This window comes from Tachypleus tridentatus, chromosome 3 (assembly GCF_004210375.1).
Source record: "Tachypleus tridentatus isolate NWPU-2018 chromosome 3, ASM421037v1, whole genome shotgun sequence".
Classification (NCBI taxonomy): Eukaryota; Metazoa; Arthropoda; class Merostomata; order Xiphosura; family Limulidae; genus Tachypleus; species Tachypleus tridentatus.
The window spans coordinates 23,874,642-23,899,929 of NC_134827.1; the positions used below are offsets into that span (position 1 = coordinate 23,874,642).

At 30.5% G+C, this 25,288-nt stretch overlaps 1 protein-coding gene across 2 annotated transcripts; it reads left to right on the top strand.

Annotated features, from left to right (window-relative positions):
- The first annotated feature begins 200 nt into the window (after positions 1–200).
- Positions 201–24,436, top strand: LOC143246543 (transmembrane protein 19-like). 2 transcript variants are annotated; one of them, XM_076493432.1, is made up of 7 exons: positions 201–313; positions 8,679–8,795; positions 10,703–10,840; positions 15,028–15,282; positions 17,298–17,513; positions 20,599–20,732; positions 21,597–24,436. In XM_076493432.1, exons 1-7 carry the CDS (start codon positions 232–234, stop codon positions 21,609–21,611), a joined length of 957 nt encoding a protein of 318 aa, XP_076349547.1. In that variant the 5' UTR covers positions 201–231; the 3' UTR covers positions 21,612–24,436. The 2 variants fall into 2 exon arrangements, with proteins under 2 accessions (XP_076349547.1, XP_076349546.1); XM_076493431.1 differs by having other exon boundaries at positions 20,599–24,436.
- The last annotated feature ends 852 nt before the right edge of the window (positions 24,437–25,288 follow it).

Here is a 25,288-nt window from a genome sequence, read left to right on the forward strand (position 1 = left end):
GAGCGTAACATTATAACGCCCCTACGGCTGAAAGGGCGAGCATGTTTGGCGCGAGGGGGAAGCGAACCCGCGACCCTCAGATTAGGAGTCGCACGTCTTAACACGCTTGGCCATGCCGGGCCAATAAAAAGAGAGAGAGAGAAATCTAATATATATATATATTTATTTTTCTATAACTCGCTAGATGTCATTATCAATCACATGTGGACTGACTGTTGAGACTTTATCAACATGATTTTGGCTTGTTTACTTGCATGTCTTCTCTTAATATCTTTAATATTTTGGTTTGTGTACTGTGTAACAGGATTATTTGGTACTTTCATATAATACTTTCGATATATATTTTAATATCAGGGTAATTTTTGAAAATATAGTTGTTATTAGATATAACTAAGATGACAACTACCGGCAATAATATTATTCGTAGCCTAATGCACATGGCAATTTTAATCTATAGAGTTCGAGAAAGGTTTTGGTGATATGTAAATTCTGGCTTTTCCGGAATGTATATCTCACCGTATTACGTAGAAATTGGTGTATCATGAGATAATTTAAATAAAGAACAGTCATATGAATTATATAGTTCAAGGTTAACTTTTAAAACCAAAAAAGGCCCAGTCATCACTGTAACTGAGTTAGAGATAGTAGTAACCTCTAATCTTTGTTTCTCAATGAACGGCCCACCAGAAAAACATTAAACCTTAATCTCATATTGGTAATCTTACCAATGTCTTCATCTTGTTGGGGTGAACTTGTAAGAGTTGAGTAGTGTTGTTTTAAACATTGACCAGTTGAACGGTTTGATCTGGTTTCCTCAGGTTGGAACTTAAATCATGACCTTACTTAGCAGCCATTTAGTCCTTATTGTGGCACTGAATGATAGCCAATTACAGGACTTCACTTCCCCAATGTGATTAAGGCAACTTTAAGAGTTTAGAAACCTGATTCAGAGTTAATCCCATCTAAAGAGATTTTTATTAATAAATACACACCATGAAACAATTTTTTCAACTAGCACTAGGAAAGAATTGTACTTGCATGAAGATCAATATACATTATAATGTTAGTCTCAGTAATTGATTAGCTGAGTAACAACGATATCAAGGTGCTTGATGTAGTAATTAATTACAAAATACCATTAGTTTCAGACATTTCTCATGTGTTTCCTTTAATTATTGGGTATCTATCAAGCTAGAACAAATGAATGAAAAAGAAGATATAATATTTTCATCGAGGTATACACGAATTAAAGCACATGTTACCAGGATAATGTTCAAAAACCCTCTTTTTTTTTTTTTATACTGAAAAAGGGTTTACACTCAACAACAAAAACCAAAGCAAAAATCCTTTTTTTAACTCTTATCAAAACTTTAGTAAACTCATTTTAAAATAACCCTATTGCAAGTAATAATAAAATACTATTGAAAAACAAATGGATGATTTTTATTTTGTTATACCATGCAACAATATATACATGCATTTGCTATGAAAAGTTAATCCAATAAGTCATAAGTACTAACATTATTGACAGTTTTAATGATAGAACAACTCATTAAGTAGCTTTCTCTAAAAAACAGTTGTATGGGTTGTGTCTTGCTGTATACCATTATCAAACAATTCACTGGGCTTGTGCATGTAGATACGACTGGCAGGTAGTTTACAATGAAATAAAATGAATATGTATTATGTAAAATATTCCGATATCATTCTTAGGAAGGAAATAAAATATAAAACTTAGAAGAAGACATAAAATGATGAAAGGAGAAAGTAAAACATATAACAGTATGTATGTCGTTTTATAAGTAGACCTGGCGTGGTCAGGTGGGTTACAGCGTTCGACTTGTAATTTGAGGGTCACAGGTTTGAATCCCTGTTGCATTAAACATGCTTGCCCTTTCAGCTGTGGGGGTGTTATAATGTGACGGTCAATCCCCCTATTCGTTGGTAAAAGAGTAGCCCAAGAGTTGGCGGTGGATGGTGATAACTAGATGCCTTCTGTCTAGTCTTACACTGCTAAATTAAGGACAGCTAGCATAGATAGCCCTTGTGTAGCTTTGCACAAAATTCCAAAACAAACAAACATTTTATAAATATTATAGATAAATGTATAAAGTACAACTTAATTAAATGTTTAGCTATGTATGACATGAACCTTTTCAATTCAAAGATTTTCCTTCTCCTTATATTTATTACAGGCATCAGTGTATGTATATCTCAAGTATGTTTGACTGTTTTTTTTATAATATGAAAATTCATAAACAATGAAAAAGTTTTTTATTAATTTGTCATGCCAAATTAAGAGTCTCAAAATTATTAAAAGTTTAATTGGTTTATCTTGAAGTCCCTGCTGGTACAGTGGTAAGTCTACAGATTTACAATGCTAAAATCAGGGGTTCGATTCCCCTTGGTGGGCCCAGCTGATAGCCTGATGTGGTTTTGCTAAAAGAAAACATACACACACATTTTATCTTAAAATCTTAACCTTACCTTTGAAACCTTAGAATCATTATAAACTAGAAGTTGAACCTGGAACATCTATTCATTAAATTACTGTTGCATCATGTGGATATCAAATGTCATAAAGGCCACTTTTGAACCTAATCATCATAGTGTCTTCCACATGAATCAAGTGTATGTAGTATGATAGCTGTCTAGGATAAAACAACTAAAAATTTTACATCCATTTATAGTAAATAGTAATCTGACATAAACTAAGGCCCCCAATACTTTGAATTTCACAATTACTTTTCACCTGTCACACCTCAGTAAAAGAATAAAATCCAACTTTGTTTTCACTGAAGTATATAATCTTATGAAAAATGACAGAAATTACATCATCTAACAAACTGGTGTGAAGCTTTAATAAATGTATGTTATCGCTTAAAACTGTTTATAGTATATTTTGTGATAAAGATATTGTACTGATACTTCATATTTAAATGGCATAGCATGGTTAGGTGGTTAAGGTATTCTACTCATAATGTGAGGTTCGCAGGTTCAAATCCCCATCACACCAAACATGTTCGCCTTTTCAGCCTTGGGGGTGCTATAAGGTGACGGTCAATCCCACTATTCGTTGGTAAAAGAGTAGCCCAAGAGTTGGTGGTGGGTGGTGATGACTAGCTGCCTTCCCTCTAGTCTTACACTACTAAATTAGGGATGGCTAGTGCAGATAGCCCTCATATAGCTTTGCTCAAAATTCAGAACCAAACCATATTTAAATTATTTTAACATATTTTTATATGTTCCCTGGCACTTTAATAATATTCTAAATTGGCCAGGAATCTCTTCTTTTTAAAAAAATTTTCAAAGATTATCATAATATCCTCTTGGTTGAGTCATGGAGTCCAATAATCAGTTTGTTTGTTTTACTACATCAGTATCATTGAGTTTGTTAATTCTATATATGAGGATGGCAAAGGTACTCAATAAATGTAATACGAGTCTGCATGATGAAAAATTAACAATGACAGAGTTTTACTTCATCAGGTGGTTGACACTCATGTTAATTTATTTCTCTACTAAATAAGGCAAGAAACCATTAATAAGATACCAAACCAAAAAATGACCAACTCACCAACTTGCTTATCTTTTTACTTGTTTTGGTGAGATATCCATACAAATAATTTATCACTAACGTAAGTGTGTTTCTGATCAGTGCATGATGTCATTACTTAGTCATAATAACAAGTAGTAACAAAAATAACAGTTAAATTATGTTGTCATTACCCCTTGATATCAGTGTTTGTACAAAACTTTTGTGTCCCTCTAAAAAGCTTAAGTTCAGGGTGAAACAAGAATTACCAGCCAATGATACATGAACATTAGATGACTTTAACATAAAGGATATCCAGTGTTTTGTACACTACACAATCTGTGTCATTAGGGAGCCAACTCCTGAATTATATGTGATCAATACAAAGAATTAATATTCATATTAAATCTTACTACACACATTCATAGAATACACCAACTTTCAATCAGGAAAAAAAATGTCATAAAACAACTGATAAAAACCATTTTGTCGATGTAAATCGACATAGGAGTGACAGTACCAATAAGAATGCAAACAAGAATATAGGAACCTAATATATAAATATGCATACTTTAATTTAATATTACTGCAGTTGGACGTTAAGTATTCCTGAGTAATGATATACGGTTTATAATAATATCATGGTCCTGTCAGAGTAGATCTCAATGTAGTCAACTAAGAGCCTAGAACTTATGTACAAGGAAAAGCAAGCTAAGATAAAACGTAATTATTAAAAACTCTTGGTACTAGGTCAGTCAAATGGACCAACCTCGTAACCATTTTGTACTTATGCATTTTACACTGTAACAGTAAATTTTAGTATTGAAAGTCACGTGGGGATGATCTATGTATAACTGTATCATTCCTATATCCTTGATTGCATTATTTTTGGCACTGACATATCTACTGCTATAAACTATTTTTTATTATTTGTTAAAATGTGGATGATTTATTACTAGGCAACAATTATGCATGTGCTTGTGAAAGGATAGAAAGTTTATTGTCAAGTAGCCTATTTATAACTTTCACAGCAAAATCATCTTATACATTTTGCACTTTCACCTTGTCAAGTTGCATTTATCATACTTGTCTAAGTTATTCATTTCAATGAAGAGTGGATTGTACTCTAATCTATAACAGTATCATACCTTTATTATTTTTGGCACTGCTATTCCCACATCACTTTACATTTACAAAATGTATTCTATTACTTGTATTAGTGAGTGGCTTGAAGTACTTTATTACTGTGAATGTACAACTCTGTCTAGATATGTAATTTTGTTTGTTCCGACTGCCAGTAAGGAATAAGAAAACTAAACTTCATTTTTATGATAATTCAGAAGCTACAGATACAATTAAAATAGAACAATTATATTAATTCTTGCTGACATAACCTGTAAAAAAATCTTAAGATTGTGTATTATAGTTTTACATAATGTGTATAAAAAATGTTATGTTAGGGTTATCTGCCACTTATGTAGAGTTCACACATTCTGAACATTAATCTGCTGTACTTATCTAATAAGATAATGCTGGTGGACATATCTCATTAGAGTTGATTAAACAATATTTATTTATTTTATAATTTAAATAATGATGATGATATAACTCAAAGTTCTTGTTGGTCTTTCCTGTTATGTTCTCTGTAATTTAATCAGAAAGTATATATTATTAACAAATTTAAGCATTTCAAATTCCTGTATGTTTTACTTTGATTTGAGTGTATGTTTTTGTATTAAATGTTTTCATGTATTTTAAAGGAACTATTTTAGTATTAAGAACCTTTGAAAAAAATTTAAATTTTGTTTTGGAAATCACATATTAGGTACTATCATAGAAGAGTGAACAACGTTTGACCTTCTTCAAACGTTGTTCGCTCTTCTATGTAAAATATTTTCTCAACCCAAACGAGCCGTTTTTGCATATACATTTCTCTACAAGTGGGTTTTCTCGACATCACTAGGTACTATCAGTTGTACCCATGTGGTACATGGTGATAAGCTTATGGAAGCTGATTTTCTGAAATATGCTAGTGTCAACATAAAGATTGAAAGTATATAATAATAATATTCTTTACAATCAACAGGAATGATCATTTAAATAGCATTTTTTTCCTAGATTTAATTGTTGTTGTTTTTTTAATCAACAAAGCGATCTATAATATAAAAGCTAAGTTATACATCTGCTTGTTCAAACCTTTCAGCCACCTGTTCCTTATACATTTTCACATTTCTTGATCAGTCAGCACCAAACTTGACACAGTGACATTAGATGACATGAAGAAGGTTGTGAAGGGGTGGGTTGGACCCTCTATCATCTATAAAAATAAATGTGAACATGTGCACGTGTGTGTTCCTCATATATTTCCACATTTCTTAATCAGCATCAAAACTGACACAGACATAAAGGATGAGATTTGGGGGGGACCTACCATCTAATTTCATTTTGATAGAATTATTGAAAATGGTTCAATTTTCTTTTCAGTGTTGGTACCTTTATATACTTTTATTGTACTTGTAATGTTTATTATATTGAGGAGAAAATAGAAGCACAATTTCCTATCCTTTATCAGAAATGAGTTTTTATTTCACCTATCCAATAGATAGGTGCTCCAGCTAGTAAATGATATATGACTTAAAAAACATACTTCTTAATTTAAATGCGTCTATCTTGAAAGAATCTCTGAACAGTATGTGAATAATAAAAGTATACTTAATTATATGTTTCTAATTTTTTATATAACTTTGTACATCTTTAAAGGGAACAACAGAATTCAGTAACCCAACTTTTTGAAACTTTTTCTCAGAAGTTAAATATAAAACATACAGTGATCACTTTGACAAGCCATCATTTTTTTACATTTTCACTGCAGTTTAGCAGATAAATATTTCCTCATAAAATGTTTTTATTCCTGAAGAAGTAAAACTGAATTACCAGATAATTCCCCTTATTTTGATCATTAGATAAACTTGTAACTCTGACTTATTGTTTTAAATTTTTAAACAAATTAGTTATATTTTTATATATGTTTTCACATTTACAATTTGTGACACTGTAACACAACTAATGATCTTGAAATTCCAACGTGATTATTTCATGAGAAAAAGTAAAACGTTAGATTCTAACTTCCAATGGGCCACCTTCAATTCTGTCATTAAGTTTTTATCAACAAGTACATGGAGTACCAGTAAACCATAATTACCATTTTTTTTCATGGGACTAGACAGGAAAACTACCAGCTAGCTATTAGTGAGAAGTATTTCATAATAAGCACAAATATATGGCAAAACATCTTAGTTTCTCAGTACTAACTTCTGTTTAAGAGCTTTGTGGTGGATATAATACACGTAGATATAATATACATATAATGAAATCCTTAAGTCTCAAATAGACTAAGTCATAACAGCACCATCTTGTAATACCATTTTCTTGAGTGTACTTGTTTGTTCAGTGTTTTAATTGGTGTGTAACTGCACCTACATGTATTTAACTATGTGCTTTTGGTACAATTTTCAGAGATATTTGTTTGCCATTTATCTGGTTCTTATTTTATCAAAACAAGTGGATTTACTACTTTTCTTTAACTGATAGGTATGTCTACATCTAACTTAAAATTTATGAGATAACTTACTGAGTAACTTAAGTGTTAGGACTCAACCATCATTCAGTTATTTTTGGGACAGCATTTGCATCAACTCTCTTCCATTATGTCTACCAATCTGTTTTAGTATTTTTACTCACATGATTGAACTGTTTAGGGAAATCTTTTATTGTCTCTCAGGTATCTATCTACAACCATGTTTACAAGTTGGTTAATATAACAGTTAAGGGCAACAAGGGACCTCTTGTTCCATTGAAGTTGTCTCATTTACTAAACTAAACTTTTAAAAATATATCTACAAAGCCAACCCAAAAGCAAAATGTATTTTCATTCTGGTAGTGTTCTGAGTACCGAGTCATACCTGATCATCTTAAGATATTTGGATTTATCTCTTGTAACATTCACCTATATTATTGTAAAATGTATCAATAATTATGTAAACTATTCTCTACATTGTAGGTTCTCTGTGTTTGTATCATATTGCATAACTTGTCTACAGATACTTCAGAAATTCTTTTAGTTTTAGTGCAGAGGAGTTTAAGATAATTTGTGTTTAAAATTTGTAATCTGTGTTGTTTTATTTGTAGCTTATTTAATTCTTTAGCATTTTCCTTTATTTTTATGCATTTCTGCCTTTGTATGAAGACATAGCTTAAAGAGGAATTTTATCTACAGTCATTGGCCCCAGTATAATAATAGATCAAGGACCCTTAACAGCTAGAGGGTCAAATCAATGAAGGTAACAACAAATTTTACACAAAGTGCTCAGATAGAGTGTTGCTCTCAGATTTGGTACATTATACACACACAGACAGAATATATACAGATATATTTTGAGAAGGGCCCTTTTCAGATGCAGGCCCTCTGCATTAGATGCATCGACATAGTTATGCCCCTGTCTGCAGCATCACCAGAACTGAAGATACTTTAATTAATCTATAACACTATTTATACCTTGTCTGTGTTCTCAATTTGCTCCATTAAGCTCATCACTTGACATTTTGTATGTTTTCTTTTCCCCAGATTCCCATTTATTGTGTTTCTCTCATTTAGAATTGCTACTTCCCTTGGTGGATTTTTATTTGGTACATCTAGATGTTTATTAAACCATAGTGTACATTCACAGTGAGAATACAATCTTATTGTCTTTGTTGTACATCAACAGTGTCTCATGTCTTGCATGTGATTTCCAAGTTTGAATAAATTTTCTTGTATGCCTTTAATGCATTGCTCTTCCTCTTTTTCCACGCCATATTTCCTTTATTTGCACACTTCCTTTAGTGGTATTGTAGATTCATGTTCACCAGAAAGGAAATGATTGTATTTGTAACTAAGAATTCCATTGGAGTAAACAGTAATGAGGGTGTAACCTCATCTTCTCCATGTCCATTGTCTTTTGCACTATAATCATATTTCCCTGTGCTTTGAAAATATAGATTTATTAGCTCATTAGTCGTGGCATACTTTTCTCCCATTTTCACATAAAACACTTATTTCCTTAGTTATTCAAAAGAATTTCACACTTTTGCATTTTCATTTTAGCTTATGAAAAAGAGCTTCCCTCTCTGGCTAGGATTTTCTGGGCTGTGTCAATCCCATTGGTTGTTGCTGCTTGGGGTCTGAAAGGGAGGAGTGTTTCTTGGTCAGGTGCTGCTTCAGGTGAGACTTACAGAAAGAAATTCAGTTCAGAATTTGTTTGTACAGATCTCTAGATGCTCTGTATTAATCACACACATTTAATAGTGTTTGATACAGTTGTGAGGACGTACTTTACTTAAAATATTGTACTGTGTTTTATCTTGGCTGATAAGTGTTTTGATATGTCTTTCTATATATAATTCAGTACAACTGATTTATATTTTAAAATATTTTCAGTATTTCACTTTTAGTGCTCAGAATAGGATGAATAATGCTAAACATCGGTAAAATACTTTGGTATAGTATGCATGTATGTTATAAAAAGTTGAAATTTGTTTGTTGATGGTACACTAATTATGAACATGAGTTCATTTGATCTTACAAACTTCTTTATGTCATGAGTAAACTTGAAATTTTCTTGATTGTACTCTCTATATGAGATGTTAACAGTTTTAACAGTCTTCATACTGTTAAACATGACACCAGTCTCTTTTTCACTTATCTACATATTGGATTTTGTTGACATAAGAACCCAAAGAGCTATCTCTAATATTTGAGCAATTATGATGCTGAATATATCTGAGTATTGGATGTGAAAAAATACAGACAAGCTTAAGGTCTATTTTAAATACATAAAACTTTTCTTTATAAGTAAACAAATTTGTAGTCGTTGCACAAAAGTGTTTTTTGTTATTTTTTTATTCTGAAGTGACACCATTTAAAAATTATTGACATTGCTGTAGTGAATTAGTGATTAGATGACATTTTGGTTTATGGAAGAGGATTTAGAAATTAAATAACATACCAGTTCGAGCAGCAAATTGGCCATTTCAACAACAGTTTGTTGTTTATTAAAGAACAAGACTAGTATACTGATGAACAAATAAGACTGAAATTTTAGAAAAAGTCAAAATATACCATAAATTTATTGAAGTAAAGCATCATTACATTAAGTATAGTGCTAAAAAAAACAACAAGTATAAACATTTTGATTTTATGTAAGTAAAAATTAATTCCAGAATATGACACAAATGATCATTTGTGTTACAGTGATGCTACACTGTAGATTACTTGAGCTCTATCTATCATAGGAAAGAAACCAAACATTGTAGCACTATAAGTACTAAAGTTTACCACTGAACTACAGGGGAATACCATGTAAGGAACGAAAAAGGATATCAGTTTTTTATAATTTCTAAAATCTGCTAGTATGTGTAATGTGCATTTCAAGCTTTCAAAAATTTCTTGATGCGATTGCTTCAATCACATATTTTGGTTCTTTATTTTAAGATTTTATTCTGATAAACTTATGTTACATGAATATTAATAAGGACTTGAGTTTAAAGTGCATAAAAACTTTTGGTTTGTTTGGTTTTCTTATAATAAAATAAATTGTTAGTATTGTTTTTTTTTTAATTTATTTTGCATTAAATTTTCTTGATAGTACAACCTGTGTCATTGTATAGTACCACCCGTGTCATTGTACGCAGTATAGGTTTCATAAATTGTGATATAATTTATCAAATGCAGTGGTGTAGGAAGTTGAACCACTTTGAGTCTGGTGTGTAATAATGGGTGTGTCTTTAGAGCAAATCTCCTTACTTTGCTCAGTCAAGTAAATCTATTGGGGCATCCTACTTAATTTGCTTCCTACATCTCTGAAAAGTTTTTACTGGAAAGAATGTTTATTGTGATATTTATTAGTTGAATACAGAATAAATATACCCTTAAATAACGTGTGATGGTTACTGTTATTCATTTGTTTCTCATTAAACATACTGTAGAAATATGAATTTAAATTTTTATAAGGATTAGAAAAGGCAAATTGCAATTTAAAAATAGAAACAACATTGATTTTGTTTGCAGTATATATTAAATGCATGTTTTGCTTTGTCTGAGAATAAAACTTGCACTGTTCTTTACTACAGGATTCTTAGTTGGCTTTCTCCTAACAGTTAGCAATTACCAATTTATTGTTTGCTTGCTGGCTTTCTTTGTGTCATCTTCGAAGGCAACACGATTTCGCTCTTGGCAAAAAAAGAAATACGACAGTGAATTTAAAGAAGGTTTGAAACGTTTTATGATTGGTTAATTTATTATTTCTTTTCACAACCATTACAAATTACTAATACATATTTAAATTTTATGTGATTTACATATTTAAACTCTGTCCACACTTCATACAAATCTTTAACTTTGGTAAGTATATAACAGTAAATGTACATGAGAATTGTAATTCCATAAATTTCTCTGGTTGAATGCTTTTAAACATCAGTGAGATTCATAATCAATTTTTTCTCTTTTATGAAACTAGATTTTAAAAAAAGTCTTAACTTTCACAAAAAGTAGTTTTGCTAGTTTTAACTATTAACAAAATCTTGACTTTTTTTTAACATCTGAAATGTATCTGTTACAAATATTCCCAGTTTTACAGAAATTATATAAGTTATAACTTAATAAAGGATGATTTAATAAATATTGTTGGAAAGGTGTCTGATGTTGGGTAATTTTTTATTTAGTTATTTTTTTTAATCAGAATACAAAGTCTAATCCACTTAATAATAACAAATGTGTTTTATGTCTTCATCTAAATTTGCTGATAAGATTAAGTTAGCAGTAAATGTTAATACAACAGTTTCATTTACTTACTAATTCTCTTTCTGTACAAAACTTACAGCATATCTCTTACATGTCTTCCAATACGAAAATTCTTTAAAAGTGCTAATAAGGCTTAATTGACTTTTATATAGTTTAAATAATGTCTTAAACTTTCAAAAAGATTCTAGTCACAAACATAAAAAAATTAAGGACAACAAGGATCAATGTAAGCTGTCCAATCAACTAAACAAAATTAAACTTTAAAGAAAATCAAACCTAACACTTACCATTTGATTATTCTTTGAGCCTTCTATTAATTTTACTGAATCCACCATTTGCTGCAACTCATTCTAAAAGCCAATTACCCTGTTATAAAAATAAAACTGTCTTAGGTGAAGATGAATCCTACCTTACCAAAATTGATATTTGTTTCTCCTGAAAGATAATGCATCAATATTATCAATATCCTCAATAACCGTGAAAATTTCACTCAGATCCCTTTTAACTTTATTTTCTGAATTTCAACTTGTCATTGTATAACAACCTTTCTAACCCAGGTATTATTCTAGTAGCCGTTCTTTGAACCCTTTCCAATAGTTAAATGTCCACATTGAGAGCCAACCTGGCCGTTTATTTGTTGTTACCCTTTTCTATTGAAAGAGTACGAACATCTTGAATATTTAAAAATTTATCAGTATCTTTAATTAATTTATTTGCCATGTTACACTACAGATAATTCTAATTACATTCATTTAAAATTTGTTTTTTTAAATTTGTTATAAAATCGTGTTATTCCTGATGTACTTATCCAGTAAAATGTGAAACTTAATTGAAAAATTATCACTGTGTGGCTATAGTAAAGAGTATATTTTGGCCTGTAAACCTTCATAACATATTACCGAATGAATGTTTGATCATTTCATGGTACTAATTCATATTATTTACTGATAAATAACTACTAGTTTGTATTTAATTGAAAATCCTATTATCTGCAATCCATATGAATGGAATAAAACATTTAATTGTAGTTTAAAAATATACTATATAGAACAGTTATCATAAATTTATATTATAAATATTGGAAAAATGTGCTTCATTTATATACTTGTATTTGATATAATGTGTAATACTCGTATGGCTATGTGCATTAACCTTGCATTGACAAAACTTCCTGTTGTTGGAAATTAAAAGAACTGCAGCAGATATAAACAAAACAAATCAAAGCTTTCTCAATATAAAATTGTTGTTGTTTCAACCTGAAAGTCTTCATACAGAAGCTAAAATCTTATATATTTCTTTCTCAACAGACAGTTACAATCCATTAAAGTTTTCAATCTTACCAATAAAAACTGTTGATTAATAAGATAATCATAATTAAGCAGTTAAACAGAACATAGCAACATTGACAGTTTAATTAGAAAATAAGTACAGACCTTCAACTACAACAAATAGTTACAAGAGAAAGTCTACTTATCAGTTATATATATTTTTAACAACATTGTTGATTAATTAAATGTATGACCTGTGAGAGGAGGTAAGTGTAGAATTGCACCACTGATCGTTTTTAAGTTCAAAATTATTAATGTTAGCATGCATTTTACAATTCATACTTGTCTAATTGTAATACTTCTCTTCTACTACATTAGGCATTCAGTAAACTGTATTGAAGCAATGTAGCTGTTAAATGTAGCCCCATGTACTTCACCTAAATGGTCTCATCTAATGCTCAAAAGTATCTGCTACATATATAATGCTTTTTCGTTTTGGTACAACATTTGTTCAAGTAACACAGGCCTCCAAATTTAAACTTCATAAACGTTGTTTTGGTTTTAATAATGGATTTTTCCATAATTCAGTAATGCAGTTTTTGAAAATAGTATTTTTTTTTATCACATAAAGGCTTTTAACAGGCTGGAAAGAAAAATTGTTACCTAGATCAAATTATAATTTCATTTACCACAATGAACATTGATTATTATTATGTTTGTTAATAGACATACAAACTGAAGAAAAGTGATGGACACTAATGTCAAACGAATATACATTCACATTTTTTATGAAATCTACACCTATTAGTCTCAAAATTACATGTTGTGTTCTTTCCTTTATGTATGAAATTATGATGTTTTGTGAAATATCTGTAGCTGATGGAGAAAAATGGATATCATTTTTGGATTCAGCATACTGAAATTACTGTGGAACATGTAAAAATTTTAAGACAATAATACCATCACAGGTCTGTGTAATCAGCATTAAACAAGTCAAAAGATTCAATTCTCTATGTGAGTGATATTTAATGTGTGATTACTAGGGGTGCATGTTGCATCATAGTGGCCAGCATAGTGCATATCTAAATATTGATGTTGCAATAGTTATATATCTAGACACTAAAATTTTGCCAGCAGTTTGCTACAAAGTTTGACAGTCTTGTCTGTAATTTATTATCTATGTTACTAACATTGTCTTATTTAAGACTTCACACTTTAAGGTGCTCTTTCAAATTTTCAGGTTTGATCAACTGAATGGCAGCTGACAAGAGAAGTAAAATATCCTCTTTTGTTATTGTTAATTTCTTATATTACTTTGCATGTATTGCTTCTTATAATGTTTGCTGAAAGTTTGCCAGATTTCATAAAGATACATAAATTATATCTGACAATGTATCAATACAGTTGTATCACATCTTCATGAAATGATGCTCATATCATTTCACCGTATAACCACACCTTCAGAAATTACTATCCAGATATTGTCATATAGTTTCTGTTAATAAGAGAAAGGAAAAAAATGGCACTTCTTGAATACCACCTGGTGAACTTTGAGATCATGAGGACTATCTGCAAATTCCTAAATAGTAAACAATCCTTCAAATGTAGAAGTGCTCCCTAATCTCTACCTCTGAAACCATTTAATTTTTAGAAGTTGGTAACAAACCTAAAATAGCATTGTTACTTACAGATTTCCTTGCCAAGTAAAGAAAACCTTCCTAAATAGTTTTAAAAAAACCTGTCTTCTCATGGTTTTATTCTAATATGTTTCCCTTTGTAAAATTTCTCAGTAATTTCATCAGTTGCATCTGATGGTCTGTGTCAAGTTCCATTTAAAACCACTACCAGAAACCCAATTTGATTCAGTCACTTTAATGTTAACTACAATATCCTCAACTTCAACAGGATGTAACTCACAATTTACATACAGAGCCACTTATTATATAAATCCTCCTCTTAGTATCTATTTCTGTTCAGTAACCTATAACCATGTATTTAAAAGAAGTTTCAGTCACCAAAACAGTCTACCTTTAATCATGGTTCAGCTATTCGCATAACATGAAAATCATCCATTTAGGCTAATCTCCAAGTCATCTATTTTAGTTTTTTTTACTTCAAGTATTACAGTAGTAACAATTTAGCCTAGTCTTAAAATTGGTAACAGTATATTGTAGCTTTAAATTTAGTTTTGCTGTTCAAGTATATGTTTCAGTGCAGAAACTTGCACGTAATTTAACAAATAAAGAGAAATTAAGAACATAGATATTTTTGAAAATCACAAATGATATTACCAATTAAAACTTACAAAGAATTTGTTTGTGCGAGAGACCATCATTTGTTTTGTAATAATGTTCAATTTTTGTGATTTTTGTTTTTTACAAATTCAGGAGGTGAAAGAAATTGGGTTCAAGTGGTCTGCAATGGAGGGGTGGCTTCTGAACTGGCTCTTCTTTTGATGATAGAATGTGGTGTGGGAGAGAGACCTATTAATTTTGATAATGACTTCAGCTGCTCCTGGCTTACTGTTGCTGTTATTTCAGCACTTTGTGGAGCAAATGGTGACACATGGGCTTCAGAGCTTGGTCCAGTCTTTTCAAGAGCTGACCCAATATTAATTACAAACTTGAGAAAAGTTCCCAAAGGTAAAATTTGTTTCAGCTAAGTCTTCAGTATAAGTGATAATTTACAGTTGGGTATGACCTAGAACTTCAATTAGAATAGCTCAGAGTTGGCAGTGAGTGCTGTTGGCCAGCTGTTTTTCATCTACCGATTCAGAGTGTGAACAGCTAGTGCAGCTAACCATTGTGTAACTTTCCATAAATTTCTGAAAACAAACATCCAATTTTGATTATTTGTTTTATATTAAAAAAGTGAAACACTTAAGCTAATAACTTGCAAGTGATTTAACTCTAGCCTTAATTTTCAATCAAAAAATTATTTGGGATTTAGAATAGTTTTTCTTGCCCATAATAGTCTTATTAGATATTTACAGTTTAAAACTATAGTCGTTTTACATTATCAGATCAAATGAATGACTTGATAAATTTATAATCCCAATTGGAATTATTAGTATCTTTTATTTTAATAGATAGTTATATGAGGGTAGATCCAGAGCTGAACAAAAGAGGTAGCAGCTATGGTATGCCACCTCAGATGTAGGCTTCTTATAGACTCAAAAATTCTATTTTTCATTTTAAATTCTGATCTTTGTTAAAAATAAAACATTCAGGTAATTTTAAAATCTCAAGTATTCTTGTGACAACCATGTTAGACCAAACAATTCAGTGTTTCATTCTCTTCTTCCTTGTCAAGAGATTTCACATATGGTCAGTCTTCCGTATCATTGTTTATATCTGCCATTGGAAACATTATTCACTCCCACAGATTTTATATTGTCCTTTGAACCGTGCTGCCTCGTTATAGCCATAGTAATGAATTTTCTCATTGCAGATTTATTTCCTAGTCTACTACGATAATCATTAAAATTCCTTAAACAAAAATAGCCTACCTGAAATATACACTCTGTTTTCTTTTTTTCCTTTTTATAACCACTTTAACACTTCTAATAACTTATTTTCAATCAATTATCTCTAAGTAAAATTGAGGAAAGAAAGAAAGCAAGCTACAAACATGAACTTTCAAAATGCTGTTGTTTACAACACAGAAAAGTTCAGAATTAATAATTCATTAAGTAATAAAATAAATTCAGTCTAATTTTTTATTGAAAATTCCTGCAATTTCCTTAATGATATGAATTTCATGATTTGAAATAATTTGATTGACTTTGATATTGTTGTGATTCCCGTGAACCCTTACAGAAGAAGATGATCACATGAACATGAAACTTGAGCATCACAAGGCACTATTCTATAATCTTGTGGCCTAGTGTCAGTGTTTTATCATTATAAGCATTTCACTTACAGGGCAAGATACACATGATAATACAGATGTTAAGCAAATATATCTTAATTTAAAGATAAACAGTTTGTGGTTCCTCTATGTCTGCCAAATTACTATTTTCTCAAAAATGTGACATTGCACAGGTAAATGGAAAATGGTTGGTTTCTAATGTAGTCTTTATGAATATTAACAACTTCAATAAATTCAAAAATAATTTGAATTGCGTATTCCATATTTTGTGAGGTTTCTCTCATAGCTGCTAAAATTCTTAAGCTTTATTCCAAGGATTGGAGACATCAGTAGACTATGTCTACCTCTATTTTAGTTAATTGTATTTTGTACAGCTAATTTATCAGTGTGTTGGTTTTTATTGGTTTTTCTTTACAATATCATTCATCAAATAATGTTGAAACACTTACCATTCCTATTTTTTCCAACAGTTCCACACTTTTTGTATCTAGTATCTGTTTTTCCAGGAGAGAGGATTAAAGAAAACTTAAGCTCAATTAAGCCTTTCTAAGGCATTCAGAATTAATTTGGAGCCATAAGGACTCTTTCAAAGTTTTAAGACAGCACTGTAAATGTAAGTTTGGTGACAAGAGATCTAAACTAACACAATCATGCCTTATCAGTATCGTCAGATTTTAGTGATAATCTGAGTACAATTATTAAGTAAGTTAAAAAGGTACAATAAATTTTTTAGTGTTTCTTGATCATCACAAGATGTCTACATGACTTGATTTTTCAACACAATCAGGAACAAATGGTGGAGTGTCAGTACCTGGTCTTCTGTTTAGTGCCTTTGGTGGGACACTGATTGGAACGTCTTACTATATATCCCACCTTATATTTCACAATGAAGAGCATCTCTTCACCAGCATACCACAGTGGCCAGTTATCATCATAGCTACATTTGCTGGTTTCTTTGGATCATTTGTGGATTCACTACTGGGGGCAACTATTCAGTTCTCAGGTTTGATGTTATTTCATTATGTCCCATAATTTGCATATTACTTATCTTGTACTCTGCAGTCTTACATTGCCAGAAACTGGTTTTGATGGACACAGCACAGGTGGTCTGTAGTGTAGCTTTGTGTTATCTACAAATAAATTTAGTTTGCAGTTAAAAACTTGGATTTTTATTTTCCTGTCACCTTTTGTTTTTTGTTTTTTTCAAAACAAATCACATATTTGTATAAACAACCAAAACACACAAAGTTACACCTGTTGATACAAATAATAACAAACATTATATTTCTTGAACTCTTCTGTTTTTCTTCTTGTTTTGTGATGTCAAAGGTCATTCTTCAGGATCTGAATTGACAGTTAATCTTTAATAAATGTATTTAAATTCCTCTTTTCAACTGAACAGAAATATTCTGAATCAAATACATATGTTTCAATAGATACAAAGATAAAATATAGTCCTTACATAAGTTAAATGCTCAAAAATGAATTAATTTGATCTTATCAAACATGCTTTCTCTTCTTTTCTTTTCCATTATCAGCATAACTATCTGGAAGGTGTTACATTATAAAGTTTTAAAATTGGTTTATTTATCTTCTTCAATAAAAAGCATTTGGACAGAGAGATTAGTAGGTGTGAAAAGGGCCTGTCAGTAGTTTAAATGCACATATTGATGTTTGTTAATGTACAACCAAAACAAATAGAAAATAAAACTCTAAAAGACCTTTTCAAAAATAACTTATTTTATCAAGGAAGCAACTTAAAAGTTATCTAAGTTATAGAATAAAGCTTATAAAAAACAATTTTTTTAAGAAAGGTATTTTAAGTTGTGGCAAAAGAGTAGCAGCATATGTAATTTTCACATTTTGTAATGTTGCATGAAATTTTTTTTTTAATTATTAATATCTACTTAGCTTTTTTTCCCAAATGGAGACAAGCACAATGTTCAGATTAAGATTTTAAGTTTACCATGTGAAAGTATGATATACAAGTGCCACACGTGCACACTCCTGTAGTATGTATTTTATATTCACAAAAATCTTTAAACAGATCTGACATTTAGAATAAGTAATTAATATGGGCAGTTAACCTGTTTACCTAAGATGCTAAAATGTTAGGGTAAGTAAGAGCTTCATTGTGAGTATTGATACAGCTTTAATTTCTGCTTAATGTGCAAGTTGACCTCTCAGTGGCTTTGTGTTTAAATTTCCTAAAGTTCTCATTTGTAACATGGTAAGTCCAGCTGAGTTCATTTACTAAATCCAGTCACATTTGTGTACTGAACTCAGCCCTTGGTGTTACTTTCAGTAGCTAGGTCTGTTTCATAAGATGGTGATGTTGAATCCTATTCATCCTTTTCTTAGCATACAGTTTGTTATATTGATCCTCTAAACTACAAAGAGAATGTAAATGGTGAATAGAGTTTTAGCATTTTCAAACAGATTTACTTCTGATTTGATGAAATGTTTACAAATTGTCTCATTCCCCTTTTTTTATGTATATGAATTAAAGTTGGTTCCAAGAAAGGTACCTGGTATGAAGGGATGGTCCTGTGAGGAGAGGTTGAAGTTTCTCAGATTGTTTTCTCTTGAAAACAAGAAGAGTAAGGGTGGATCAGATTGAGGTATTTTAAAATTGTGAAAGAAATTGATAGTGTTTATGCATTATCTTTGTTCATATTTAACAGTGAGAATAGTAGAACTAGGGGAACATGACTATAAGTTTTGGCAAGGTAGGAGTTATCTTCAACTAAGATAATTTTATTTTTCTCTCAGGGTACTTGACCTTTGGAGGATGTTGCCTTCAGCTATTGTAGAGGCAGTAAATTTAAATCAGTTTAAGAAAAAGCATGATAAGTATATGAATGGTTAGGGCTAGCTTTAAACGTTTTTTTAAGTTAGTTCAGAGTGTGAAACAGTCAAGATGAACCACTTGGTCCCATGTTGTCTCAAAACATTATGTTATTTTATCAGTTACCGCCAACAAGAAGAATCATTTGTTTTGTTATATCAAGTCTTTAAGGCTGGATGACTGACTCAATCACTATAATCAAGTAACTATAAACAGTTGGATTACACAGATTGGTTTCACATGAAGTAACTGATTAATTGTCTTTGGGGCTGGATGACTGACTCAATCACTATAATCAAGTAACTATAAACAGTTGGATTACACAGATTGGTTTCACATGAAGTAACTGATTAATTGTCTTTAAGGCTGGATGACTGACTCAATCACTATAATCAAGTAACTATAAACAGTTGGATTACACAGATTGGTTTCACATGAAGTAACTGATTAATTGTCTTTGGGGCTGGATGACTGACTCAATCACTATAATCAAGTAACTATAAACCGTTGGATTACACAGATTGGTTTCACATGAAGTAACTGATTAATTGAAATTATTATTTCCATGTATTAGTGTATTTGATTATTCCAGTTATCCAAATAATCAAAGATATTGTTAATTATGCTTTTTCATTATTATTTTTTATCAATTCAGTGTCATTAAGCTTAAATTAGTAGTGTCATAATTCACAGAAGTAATAAATTAATCTAAATTAGTAGCTATTACTATTACTGACTATATCTATTTCATCTATCCAAATATTTAGTGGAAATAATTGATTAGTTGAATAGAACTGATTAATGAACCCAAGATTAATTGATTATCACATTTTGCTAATTGCCTAGTTTTACAGATCAGGTGTAAAAGTACAATACAATAAGTTGTCAGATTGCAAATTACAACTGTCATTAATGCGTCTTGACTTGTTTTGGAACATTCTCTGTAGCTCACTAATGTCCATTATCTGCAGGTTGGTTTTAACGTTAATTTCTGTAGTTTCAAAGTATTTCACTGAAAACTAGTTTTTCTTTTTCTTATTACACTGATATACTGAAACCACAAATATACTTACAGCAGTGATTTGATTTTATTTAACATCAGTTCCAAGTATTAACTAAATAACAGCTAAATTTCTAATTTATTTTAAATAAAAAATGTGTACACGTACATATATATGTGATGTACATTTTTCTTAAATGTTACACATTAATGATTAGTTAAACATGCTTTTTTCTTCAGGTTTGAATAAAAGAACTGGAAAAATTGTAGCAGCCAGGGGAGTTGAAATTAAACACATCAGTGGGATTGGACTTTTAGACAACCATGCTGTCAACCTTGTATCTACACTTGTCACAGCTCTTCTTATGCCTGAGGTAGCAGCTTCCACCTGGACTGTGTTTCAATAAGTTATTCAAAACCAGATATTTTTTTTTAACTATCTTGTGTTGTTTCTGAATATTTCAGCCAATTGATATTAGCTGTATATATGTTAACACTTTAGATATGATAAGAAATGATGTATTTTTTGTTTTAGAAAGCTTTATGTGAGAAAACTTCTCTATTAACCTTTTATGTTGAGAATGTTTCTGACTGCTATACTTATCACATGTACATAATTTTCTTAAGGTCATAGTGATTGGCAGTTGTTGTTTTGTTGTTTTTTTTTGCTACTTGTCCTTCAAAAACCTTTGAACTTATGTGCATTCATGTAATTTACATGTTCACTAGAATAATGTTCATCTTTTGCAAGTATTAATACTTGGATGTAAGACATTAGTTGTTTGTTTTAATTTTAATAAGCTATAAATCGTGAGACTGGAAAAACTATGTCAACTTTAAAAAGATCTTATAAGTTAACAAGTAATTTGATGAAAAGTATAATATACATCAAATACATGAAAATATTTGTATGTTTATGATGTAAGTGGAAAAGAACAGTAAGGATAATATTAGTTGGTTTGGTTAATTCATTGTGGGCAACATTACAGCCAGTTTTCATTTGTATTGTGAAAAAAATTGAAAAATAGTAAGAAAATAAATATCTCTCAACTCTAAACTTATCCTCGGCACTTGTAAGTAACTTGTTAGTTTCAACATCACAGTTTTGAAGGTAACAAATGAACAATTAATTGTGGTTACGTATCCTTATAATGTACATTGTTTGATTATACCCATTTGTAAGTAATAATTAGTGTTATCTATGATCATGCCTTCTCTATAGAACTCTTTTTTTGCAGCTTAGAGTCTTGTGATCGGAATAGTAATCTCCATCTGAACGTCGTTACAGTTACAACTTTCTTTTTCTACTGTTGTCTCTGCAGCTGATCCCTAATTTGAAATGTTTGTGTTCTGTAGGCCTTAAGATAGTATATTTTTTCACCTCTTCAACTTGCATGCAGTTAAAGTCTCAGTTCAGATAGAAATTCTCAGCCACAAAAATGTTTATTTTCAAATAATTTTTTAACAGAAATGTTTATTTGCATAAATAAATTTAGTAAACTTTTTTACATCATTCCATTAAAATGTTTATTTCATGTTATTTCAAACAGTCATAAGTGTTTTATTCCATATAGCATTATATAAATGGCTATAAGATAATGTTCACATTATGTTTTTGAAGGCTGTGCCTTCTTTAATGTTATGATATAACTGTTATATATATATAGGTTAGGAACTAACTGGAATATTATTGATATATGTACACTCTTACAATTGATGTACCATATCCCATTTTATTCTGTATTTCTTCTTGTGTGGTTTATCACCCCAGTGAAGTTATTCTGAAGTACTCTCTGGGATTTTTTAGGCCTTAAGACAACATTTCTATGCTGAGTCCTTTGTTAGGTTTGGAGTAGATGAAGGAAAATGGTGTCTGTTGTATAATGGAAATAATAAATGACACAACATAGATCTCTAACTGTATTCACATCTGATTGGTTATTAATATGAATCCAATTTTGTTGATTTCTTTTAACAATAGGTTCCAGATGCAGCTAAAAATTAGTAGTGAAAAGTTGGTGCAAAGGTAGTGAGGAGCAAGGTTGGCTTCTCTGGAATAATGGAAAACACACACTCTCTGGAATAATGCCCCTTGCTAGTACAGTGATATGTCTACGGATTTACAACACTAAAATCAGAGGTTCGTTTACCCTTGGTTGGCTCAGCAGATAGCCCGATGTGGCTTTGCTATAAGAAAACACACACTCACCTCTGGAATAATAACTAGTTGACAGCTAATAATTTTCTAACAATTTATATTGGAATATGTTAATAATTTTAAAATTGAGAAGCAGATCTTCTGGTTAAATTAATGTGATTTTAAGTTTTATTTGAAAAATTATGGAGTTCATTACATTTTGAAAATCACTGGTATATCCAAAACACTAAAATAGGGACAAGTCATCCAATTGGCTAATGGAAAAGTAAGTTTACTGTATTTGCAGAGAAAATTGTACTTATGGTCCTTAGGTAATACATATAGTTCAGGGGGTCTGAAACTATTAACCAGTTGGTGGATAAAATTTTCTGATATTATAATTTGTTATAGTTGTTTCTTCCACTGCATTTTTAATTATCACTGAAAGAAAAATCTAACTCTTCTTTATGAACTTCCTAAGCTGTGAATCACAAAGCTAAAAGTTTAAGACAATATACCACTTAAAATGCTCAACACTTTCAGTTCTGGGTATGTTATAAAAGTGATAGTCAATCTGTTATTCAGTTACAGGAATGAGACAGGTCCTTTTTGAGGTAATGCTAACTGACTGCCTTCCATTTGCCCAGTAGTTCAAATCTAGGATGACTAAACTTGACTGTTTAGACTATGTGCACCTAAGTTTATGTTCACCTTGAAAATACTAATACCAGCACTTTAAAAACTTCTTACTAAATGACAAAGAAAACACTTTAAGAGTTGAAGAAGTAATTACAATTTTGTAGAAAAGTGTTGGTTGTCAGGACAGTGCAATGGCTGATGTATTATTTTTACAATCATTTGATCTTTTGTAGGTTCTGTGTAGAAATGTGTTCAAACTAGGTGGTTGAACGACAATATTTCTACAGAATAAACTTGTGTATGTTTATCTTTTACCATGTGTGAACTGTAATTACCTTGCACATTTAATGCATTTAAACCTAAAATCAATGATGCACTCTTTTATACAGTGTAATCTAAATTCCTTTTGACATTCTGAATATTTAAATATCTTTAGTTTAAATATTTGTTGTACTATATTTAGATCAGTTTTGTCTTTTCTTTTTTAAATTTGTAATCATTGAATTGTTTTATGGATTTTGCTTAATTTTGTGTTTGTATTGTTGCATAGACTGCTTTACTGTGAGGTGGAGATCTCTGTTCATTCACTTTTTTGTTTTGTTTTGTTTTAATAACAATTGTGAGAGCTCTACTGAACTTCAGATTTGAATAGCAGGTATCCTACAAAGTTATAGTGTTTGTTCTAAACAGTGATTTAAGTTTTCATGAGTAAAAGACTAAACAAATCATTTGCCAGAAGACTAATGTGTTCAATGTGCAACTATACATTTCTTAATCTTGATATGGTTGTGATGACTTTGTTCAGTTCCCTTCATTTTGATTTCACATTTAATTATTTAGGCATAGAAATTTTCAGTAATGCAGAGCTACTTAAATATATATTAAAAATGTAAATTTTCAACAATTACTTGAAAATTCTAATCTAAAGTCATATTTTACAGGTTTTCTTATAGAGTATATCTGACATTTATTAATCAGAATGCACTTCAGGTTATATATAATTGTTTTAAAATATCTTATGTTTTCTTATGTTCCTTATGTGATAAAAGGCCTATTACATAGTCCTAAGAACTTATATAGTTCAATTGAAGCTCAGTTTTTGTATAACGTAACATTAGTAGAAGATTCATTTCTTCAATGTTATGTCATAAACATTATTTCCAAGGAAAGTAAGTTGTTATACAGATAGAATATATAATATTCTATGCAAATATGAGTTTGTTAATTTATTTATTTGAGAAGAAAATGTAGAATAAATATGTTATAAAGGTAGTTCCGAGTAATAAAATGGTTATATTTCAAGTGGGTAGACAGTCATTTGATAATGTTTTAAGAAATATGTTTGTTACCATGGAAATTTCCATTTTTTATTTACACAGTACTTTATCATCCTAATAGCTGTTAACAAATATAAGTCAAACAGGAATTTAAATTATGGCCAGGTGGGTTAAGGTGTTCGACTCGTAATCTGAAGGTTGGTGGGTTTGAATCCCCGTTGCACCATACATGCTCGCCCTTTCAGATGTGGGGGCATTATAAGTGATGGTCAATCCCACTATTCATTGGTAAAAGAGTAGCTCAAGAGTTAGTAGTTGGTGGTGATGACTAGCCGCCTTCCCTCTAGTCGTACACTGCAAAATTAAGAATGGCTAGTGTAGATAGCCCACATATATTTTTGCACGAAATTCAAAAACAAACAAACAAATTTATGAGTCATTGAAACATAAATTTCTATGTGATCGTCAATTAATTATTTTTTTCGTATGTATTGAGTAGTTATGCAGCAAGAGGTCTAATACAGAGAATATTTCTTGACCTAAAGATGACCTAGGAAGGTCGAAACGTTGTTCTCTCCTTATCAATAAAAGTGTTAATACCTATACCAGCCGTTCTGAGATACAGAGAAGTATTTCAAATTATAAAGAAGTCACGAGTGTATTGTTCAAGTTAATAATGTAATACGTTTAGTAAATTAATTATGTCGTATTTGGAATTTCATCTAATATGCATTACTTCCTCAGAATTACTTTTTACAATATTATTTGTACAGATTTATGTAATAAAAGGGAAGGATTATTGTAATACCAACACTTCTGGTGAGATGTTGTTTTTACATTTTTATGAGATGAATATGTAAATTATTCATGTAAACTT